This window comes from Vigna unguiculata, chromosome 6 (assembly GCF_004118075.2).
Source record: "Vigna unguiculata cultivar IT97K-499-35 chromosome 6, ASM411807v1, whole genome shotgun sequence".
Lineage (NCBI taxonomy): Eukaryota > Viridiplantae > Streptophyta > Magnoliopsida > Fabales > Fabaceae > Vigna > Vigna unguiculata.
The window spans coordinates 31,001,340-31,010,104 of NC_040284.1; the positions used below are offsets into that span (position 1 = coordinate 31,001,340).

An 8,765-nucleotide genomic window follows, 5' to 3' on the forward strand; every position below is an offset into this window, starting at 1 on the left:
ATTAATAATCATAATAATAATAACATAAAAGTACTAATGTTAATTGTGAAATTAAAACACATAAAAAATAATTAAATAATAATATTATTAAACCATACATAATTTAACAAAATAATATTAAAATTAATAATAGTAATAATAGTATTAATAATCATTATAATAATAATAACAATAATCTCATTTAATTTTATATTAATTTTAATCATAAGATTTACATCGTAATATAACACTTTTACTTATATGTATCACATCCATCAATTATACACAAACTCTTGTAAACAAACAGCATCACTTTCCTCTCTTTATCTCTTCAAATTCATGTATTCATTGTCTCTCAATTTTTATGATGGGAAACAAACACATCCTAAATGTTATAAACTTATAAATATATTATTTTAAATTTTTAACATTACTTTGTATTATTTATATTATTTTTTATCGGCTTTCAAATCATTGAAATATAAATATCAGTGCACCTTAAATAAGGAAAATAAGGAATTAAGAAATAGGAGTTTACTTACAATGGTTATATCTCCTTTGATTCGTTAACAATTCCATTGCGCAATATCTCATTATAACGCAAGAATAATTGGTGTTTACAACAGCGGGAGAGTCAATATACAAATCTGGAAACAAGTTTATTTCAACTTCATAGTTAAGGCTTTTCTCTTGAAATTATGATCTGGGAAAAATTTATTTAACAAAATACACAGATCATAGCAAGGCATTAGCAACGAAATTTCTATTGGGGATTTGGAGGACGGCTGTTAGCAGCAGCAACACGGGATCCCCATTCCAGCAATTCTTTGCTGGTGTCATCCTTGTGTACAAAAACTTCTATAAAACACAGTGATTCTTTCTCTTCTCCAACAGCTTTTCTAATTGCTTCTGTCAGATCATCCTCTGTTCGTACCTACACTCAACAATTTATACACGGAAATTCTGAAGTAAATAACTCTTTTTCTTGTGAAGTAATTAACAAAATCTGCATTCTAAAATCAGTTAAAGGCTTGAAAGGATGTCCATTTTCAAACGGGGGCTTACTTCCTTATTTTATTATATCTAAGTTTTGAATACAGTCTGTGTACCTGTCCCATTTTGCAGTAAGGAAGGTTGCTCCAAATGTTAAAAGAGCAAGGAAGTTTATGCAATTATACGAAATTTCAGCAGTGTAAATATAATTTATTTAAAAAATTTAGAGGGGTGAATAACCATATTTATAAAAAGATCAAACGTTTGTGATTATTCAATTTTTATGCTAACCTTGGCAACCCAGCATTTGCCTTGTCCATTATGGATGGCTTCCACAAAACGAGTGTAGTCCCAATTCTTGATCACATTGTATGGGCCATCATGAATCTCAACTTCAATGGTATAACCTCCATTGTTAATGAGAAAAATTATGCTCTTTTGTCCGCATCGAATCATCGTTGAAATATCCTGTGCTGTTACCTGAAAACTGCCATCACCAATGCAAGCAATTACACGCTTGTCTGTTGCAGCTTGTGCATATCCAAGAGTAGCGCCAACTGACCAACCAATGGATCCATACTGCATCTGGAATTCATACCTGAAAGAAGGAATTCAGATTGACTACGTTAATTCCAACAATATAATGGTTGCGATTAGGACATTGCTCGATGCAGCCATAGTAAACGACTCTCACCCGCAATTCTCAGGCAGACGGAGCTTCTGACAGTTGAACCACGAGTCTCCGGTTTCAGCTATTACAGCAGTATCTCCGCTCAGCATGTCCTGTTCAACAGATTCAATTAATGGCCTATAAGGGAAACTTGATTGAATGCATTAATCGATTGAAACCTTGCAAATAATGTTGCATATTTAGCAATGTTACGTGAATGAAATGTTAGTTTAGAATTCTAGCTCCTATTCCTGCCACAGAATTACTTGATATGAAATTTGAAGGAGCTTATAAATAGACTTACTTGAATGTGTTTGAATAGAACATTAACTCTCAGAGGTTCATCCTGCTCTCGTTTCAGAGGAATACCGGAAGGGACATAGATACGTCGGTAATTCTCCAGAGCTGTGGTGTTTGTTTTAACCTTTTTGGCCAATGCAGTTAAGAAATCAGCCATGAAAACCCAGCCAAAGGAAGGACCATTGCCAATGGTCACCCGATTAGGCTGCACTATTATGGCTTTCTCCTTCTTTATCAGCAATGAGTATCCAACGGAGCTATAGTCATTGAAGATGGGGCCAACAAAAACATAAGCATCAGCTGATTCCACTATCTCTCCACAATAGCCAGTACTGACAGCACCCCAATATGTACCAATGAAATGAGGATGATACTCTGGTACAAGTCCCTTTCCCGAGGGCATAACAGCTATTGGATATCCACTAGCCTCTGCAAACTCCATAAAGGCCTTTTGTGCCTTCGCAACCCTTAATTTTGGTCCACCCACAATCACTGGCTTCACCGCTTTGTTCAGTAAAGCAGCAGTTGCTTCCACTGCTGCTTCTAATCCTTCTTGATTGCTTGCCCTACATAAAAATCATAAAAATATTCCCACCATTAACTTATTAACTTATTGCCAAATGTCGATTCAAGAACAAACATTGTTCATGAATATGGTTGTCTGGAAGGAATTCGCTTCACCGCATATATACATTTACATCTTTAATACTTTGTAGGAAAAAAGGAAAAGACAATATGCGGACCATAGGGTCATCTAATCACCAACAAATAGGATGGTAAGAGACACCGAGAGTTTGGGGTTTTAACCATCTTATTTATGCCTAGAGTAAAAATTTATTTTCATTGTTTGTCTTATCCTCAATTATAAACCAGGTAAGTGGCACTGTGGCACACAGGAATTCATATAACTTCAAATATTAATTATATGATTTTTTTAAAAGGAATAAAAAAATATATCATTAATTATTCTATGTCCAAATTATGTACATTATAAGACTTTACATCGAACACTTACAACTAAAATATTTGAATACAAAAAATAAAAAGAGAAAATATTAATTTAATAAAAATAAGAAATGTGTAATCATGTGAACAGAGCAAAAGAAAGAAATAAGAATGTTCCAAAATAAAATAAAACAAAGAAAAGATACCTCACTAAAAATAAGTTATTTAAGTTATTTAATAAATTTATAAATATTTTAGTAATTTAAAATAAAAATAATATAAAATTGAGTATGATGATGAAGAAAGCTGATCTCAAATTCTAAGTCGGTTGGAGGCACTTTACTTTTCAAGTGAAGTGGTGTCTATCCAAAAGTTATATCAAAATTTTCACATAAACATAACCATTTTCTTCTCTTAAAAAAATTAGATCCTCTTATTAATCTACATTATTACATGAATAAATAATAAATGAATTTATGGTATTAGTTAGAGTTTATTTTTTATTTTTTTTAAATGTGAAGCTTTTTCATTAAAAAAAATTATTAATTGATATCTGGTAAGATTTTCATTGGAATCCTATAAAAACCATCCTGTCCTGTAAAGTTGGAAGATATGTTTTTATCATTTTATAACTATCAATATTAAATATCTCCTACATCAATTTCATTTTCACATTCTAATCAATAAATAGTAAGTAAATTACATTAACATCTCACATTAGTAGGAAAGCAGTATAAAATTATTGATATGAATGAAGTCATCCTTATAGGTTATAAACCACTAACGAAGCAAAGCATGTAAAAAACGTTTTCTCATATTCTCTGGGTACCAGTCATACTTTCTGTTACTAGGATCATAATTGGTAAGCAAAACAGAACACTACAAGAAATAGCAGTTTAACGAAAATGTTCTTCTTTTTCTGTTGAAAAGTGAGTAATTAACAAAAAAGAAAAGCCAAGAAAAGCATACTTGGGTGAAAGAAAGAACGGAACAGGGTCCCTAGCAAAAGTTGGATGAGGAATTCCAGGAAGATTACAACTGATGCTGATATAAACAGGTTTGCTTTCCTTCAAAGCAGTAGAAATCGCAGTGTCAATGAGTTCATGCGCGTCGTCCAAGTTATTCACCACTGCCTGAACAATCATAAACATTCATGCTAATCAGAGATAGTTCAATTCAATTCAAAGCCTCAAAAACCAAAACCAAAACACGCACTGTTCTCCCACCTGAAAACACGTGACGCTTTGAAAGCACCGAAGCTCTTGGGAGAAATCGGGTAACCCGATGGTGTGGTGGAGGATCCGGTTGGTGCCGTAGTCGTTCGAATTGGGTCCTCCGACGACGCAAATCACCGGTAAATTCTCGCTGTAAGCTCCGGCAATGGCGTTGAGGACGCTGAGTCCACCGACGGTAAAGGTGACGACGCAAGCACCGACGCCCCTGGCACGCGCGTAGCCGTCGGCGGCATAGCCAGCGTTGAGTTCGTTGCAGCAGCCGACGAGGTTGAGGCTGGGCTCGGCGATGAGGTGGTCGAGCAGCGTCAAGTTGAAGTCGCCGGGGACGGAGAAGACGTCCCTGACGCCTATCTCAACGAGGCGGCGAGCCAAGTGGCGGCCGAGCGTGCCGTCGAAGGAGGGGGAAGCAGAGGTGGGTTGAGCCGCTGCTCCAACTTTAGTAGCGCTTTCCATGTTTGGAGGTTTCGGTTCTGAAGTGATCGTATAATCGGTTTGTGTGAGTGTGGAGCGAGCGAGGGGTTTATGATGAAGGGGTTTCTTAAACCATGTGCCATTTGTTTGCGGGATTCAAAAACAGACAACCCTGCCACAGTTCCACACAAACCACTTTCTTTTTTGTTTTAAAATGGCATTGTCTTATGATTCATCTATAAAAAACTTATGGCAATTATATAAGCAACTTGCTATAAAATAACTTTGCCTTTTGAACAATGTCTTTTTTTGTGACACAACCACTCATAATGCTACCTAAAATAAACATTATTGTGTCACAGGGAAGACTATTCCATTCCCTGCCCTTTGATTGTGCTTTTCTTTTCTTCCGTTTTCATGGGAAAACCTGAACCGAATAAGAATGACGTTTTCTTATGCACGGTGTTGTTTAATTTTCTTATTGGTTGATTTAAGGTCAATGGAAGAGAAAACCCAGCTGAGTTTGAATCAGAATATTTTTATCACGTTCTAGAATACCAATTACGAAACTCAAGGAACATTGTCTCTGTCTGCATAATTAAAAATCCATTTATATTAGAAAATCTTCTGGTAGTTTATTTTCTTTTCGTCCATATTGTACCTTTGTTTTTGGTAAAGAAGTTGGAAATTTCATCATAAACTTTACTTTTAAACAGGGTATTGAATTTGCCTCGCGCCTTTATTATCAACCAAAGCTAAAAACTTGTGGCGCATTGGTGGTCAAAGAGCGAAATCTGTCTTGCACTGATGTGACATGGATTCATCCAAAGCTAGATTGAAGTTGTGACAATTAGATTAATAAAATTCTAACTTAAAAAACAATTTTTAAATAAAGGTTGAATTATTTTAACAGATTGATTTGGATATCATATCTCTTTCAATTATACTCTTAGAACATATTAGTTGTCCTAATCAGAAAATTTTTAATTTAACAAAATAATAAATTATAAAGGATTTGAGTAGTCCTTATTCACAACATAAACTTGCCCAAACCTTGTTTAAAAAATAGAATTTGACATTATTAATATTTTTTTTATTCATTCTTCAACTAAAACTTGGGCGAGGCTCAATACCATTTGTTTTTCATCTAAACATTTGTCATTTATTAGCATTCTTCATATATTTTTTTTGTTTTAAATTTAACCCACATGTATTTTTATTTATATTTCTAAAGCTTTTAATATTTATAAATTTTTATATATTTTTTGCAATAAAATATATTTAATAACTTAACATATAATTTATAAATAAATGATATGAGTAAAAGTTTTTTAAAGTGTAATAATCTCTTAAATTCCCTAAGTTCAGTACAACTCAATGTAACATATGGTAAGAAAGAAGGTTATTCACAAAAGAGAGTTTTCTTTAAAGTTTTCTTGAACAAATTTTTCTCCTTTTGAATGATCTTGGTAAGAGCACTATTTTCTCCCTTTTCATAAATGCATGTGTAGGGAGCTTGCTCTCCTAACTCTTTGTGTATGCTCTCTTCCTTTCTTTCTTTATCCCTTAGTTTTCTCATTTGTAATTGATTCTCAAACACTTTAGAAGGTGTCAGGGCAAAAGAACAAACTTCTTTCCCTTGTGATAGAGAGTAATTTCATTAGTAAGACCATTTTGTATAGATTTCTTATCAAATTGCCATAGTCTTTTTAAGAGAATGTGACAAGCTTTCATATGGATTATGTCACAAAACACTTTATCTTCATAATTTTCTATAAAGAGCTTGATCTCCACTTGTTGGTTTACATTCAAATCCCCTCCTTCCTTTACCTTGTGTTTGGATGGAGTATTTCAACAATGCTTAGAAATTGAAATGCTTTGTATTTGAATTGCTTGTAATTAAATTCCATTCATTTTTTAAATAACTTGTTTGGATAAGAAAATTAAAATACCTGACATTTCAATTTCTTGTTTGGAAAAAAATTGAATTTATTGTGAGATAAAATTTAATTTTAACCATATTTATTTTATGTTTAATTAAATTTTGAGTTCATGATAAATTTGGAAACATGCACGACAACCCAGATGGGTCAGGCAGACCCAACCACGCAACCAGATTGGTTAGACCCGACGACCCACCCGAGCTGGACCGACTGGGAAGCCCAGACAGGCTGGGTGGCCCGATGATCTAGAGGCCTGACGGCCCATATTGCACGATTGTGTCGTCAAGTTCGTTAATATGGCCCGGTCCAACCCGTTTGGGTCATTTGCCCAATGCTCCAGACGGGTCTGACGACCCGAACGGGCTCGACGAGCCCGACAATCCGGACGGGGTCGAATACCCGGAAAGGATCGACGACCTGGACGACCCGGACGCACCCCGACGACTAGGATGGGCCTGAGGACCTAGACAAGCCTGACAACTCGGATGGGCCCAACAACTTGGACACGTCCGACGAATCGGACAGGCCCGATGACTTAGACGGTCCCGACAACTAGTACGGGCCCATTCAAACCGTTAGGTCTGTCCGGTCATCGGGATCATCCAGATAGTCTGGCCCATACGAGTCGGCGAGCCCGTTTGGATCGTCGGGACCGTCCGGGTCGTCGTTCCCGTCCGGGTTGTCAAGCCCGTCCGGGTTGTCGGGCCCGTTTGGGTCGTCGGGCCTATCCGCGTTGTCCCGCACTTCTGGGTCGTCGGGCACGTTCGAGTCGTCAGGCTCTACCGGGTTGTCGAGCCCAATGATTTGGAAGGGTAGTTTGGGTCGTTAGGCTCGTTTGGGTCATCGGGTTCGTCCAGGTCGTCGGACTTGTCTGGGTTGTCTGGCCCATCTAGGTCAGGCCCGTCCGGGTCATTGGGCCCGTCTGGATCATCGGGCTCGTTTGGGTCGTCAGACCTTTGTGGGTCATCAGGCCTGTTTGGGTCGTCGGGCCCGTCCAGGTCGTCGGGCCCGTCCAGGTCGTCGGGCCCGTCCAGGTCGTCGGGTACGTCCAAGTCGTTGTGTCCGTCCGGATCATTTAGAATGTGAGGTTGAGTGAGAAAAATTTCAAATTCCACCTATTTTGAAAGTATTTGAATTTCTACTAATTTAGCTAATTGAAATCCTTCAAAAAAATGTTTGCTATTGAAATGCTTCTTAATTTCTCTATCCAAACAAAGCATTTCATTACAAAGAAATCTAAATTCTTCAAAAAAATGAATTACTTCGTTAAAATACTTTATCCAAACACACTCTTAGCTATTGAAGTTTGTAAGGTTTAAGACGAGGTTTGATTATGAGATCTAACTTTTCTATCATCATGTTGAAAAGGAAATTTATTACTTATGTCATATACTATGACTTTTCTAACCCAATATTAAGTTCATGATTAATGTAAGGATAGTAGAAATCAATTTCATCTAAATATTTCAAACACAATTTCAATAATTTTTAACAACAATACATCACATCATGAGAATCAACAAAATACTCATAATTAAAGGTAGATCCTCTGACTCTATAGTTACTTGCATTCTAATCAATAAATAAAATGGATTCGAATAGAAATTATGAAACCAAAAGTGAAATAAAATAAAGAGTTAATTGACAAAAATATTAAGTTTCATCTCACAAAATCAACAAAACTTTAAATAGTAGATGACAAAATTTTAGAGCAAAATTCAAATAACGTTAATTAAAATATAAGTGCTCTATATTTTACTACCTTTTAATCCGTAAGATTATTTTTTAAATAAAATAAAGAAGAAAAATTAGACTTAGACATGAAGTCAAAAATGAAAGGTAGAAGTTAAAAATAAGAAAACATAGTTAAGAAAAAAAATATATGATTACTTATTCTTCTAATTTTTTATTTAATTCATTTTGGTTCCTTTATTATTTTTTATTCAATTTAATTCTCTAATTATTTAGAAAAGTTCAATTTAATCCTTTTGTATTCAGTTGACATTAACGTAATAGATATACGTTTATTTCTTTAAAAAATAATTTTTAAAAGTGATATCCTGATTTTCTTTTTTTACATGAAAAACTTATAATTTATTTGGTACCAAATCTCTATTTCATTTCTTTTAAGAAAAACTTAACAAAAATCAAAGAAGACAATAAAGCTATAAAGGAAAATGAAAAATTGATTTATTTTTACATTTTCTAGTGAATCTTTTTCCTTTTTACTAAGAATTTTCTTTTGTTATGCAAATAAGACTTTTGGCATTGATATCATAAAGACCGCAA

General features: G+C 34.9%; 1 protein-coding gene across 1 annotated transcript; it reads right to left on the reverse strand.

Annotated features, from left to right (window-relative positions):
• Positions 1 to 512: 512 nt before the first annotated feature.
• Positions 513 to 4,673, reverse strand: LOC114189071 (pyruvate decarboxylase 1). Its single transcript, XM_028077776.1, has 6 exons — positions 4,114 to 4,673; positions 3,857 to 4,020; positions 1,947 to 2,508; positions 1,667 to 1,755; positions 1,264 to 1,570; positions 513 to 913 (listed from the first exon to the last, which is right to left on the reverse strand). The coding sequence occupies exons 1-6, from the start codon at positions 4,573 to 4,575 to the stop codon at positions 743 to 745; spliced, it is 1,755 nt and encodes a 584-aa protein (XP_027933577.1). The 5' UTR covers positions 4,576 to 4,673; the 3' UTR covers positions 513 to 742.
• Between the last annotated feature and the right edge of the window lie 4,092 nt (positions 4,674 to 8,765).

Bases quoted from the DNA above. Each gene is read 5' to 3' on its own strand.
- LOC114189071 (XM_028077776.1), bottom strand. From the start codon at position 4,575: ATGGAAAGCGCTACTAAAGTTGGAGCAGCGGCTCAACCCACCTCTGCT. The intron at 1,756-1,946 runs GTAAGTCTATTT...TCTGTTGAACAG, and splicing joins TTCTATTCAAACACATTCAA to GACATGCTGAGCGGAGATAC. The intron at 1,571-1,666 runs GTGAGAGTCGTT...TCCTTCTTTCAG, and splicing joins CGTCTGCCTGAGAATTGCGG to GTATGAATTCCAGATGCAGT.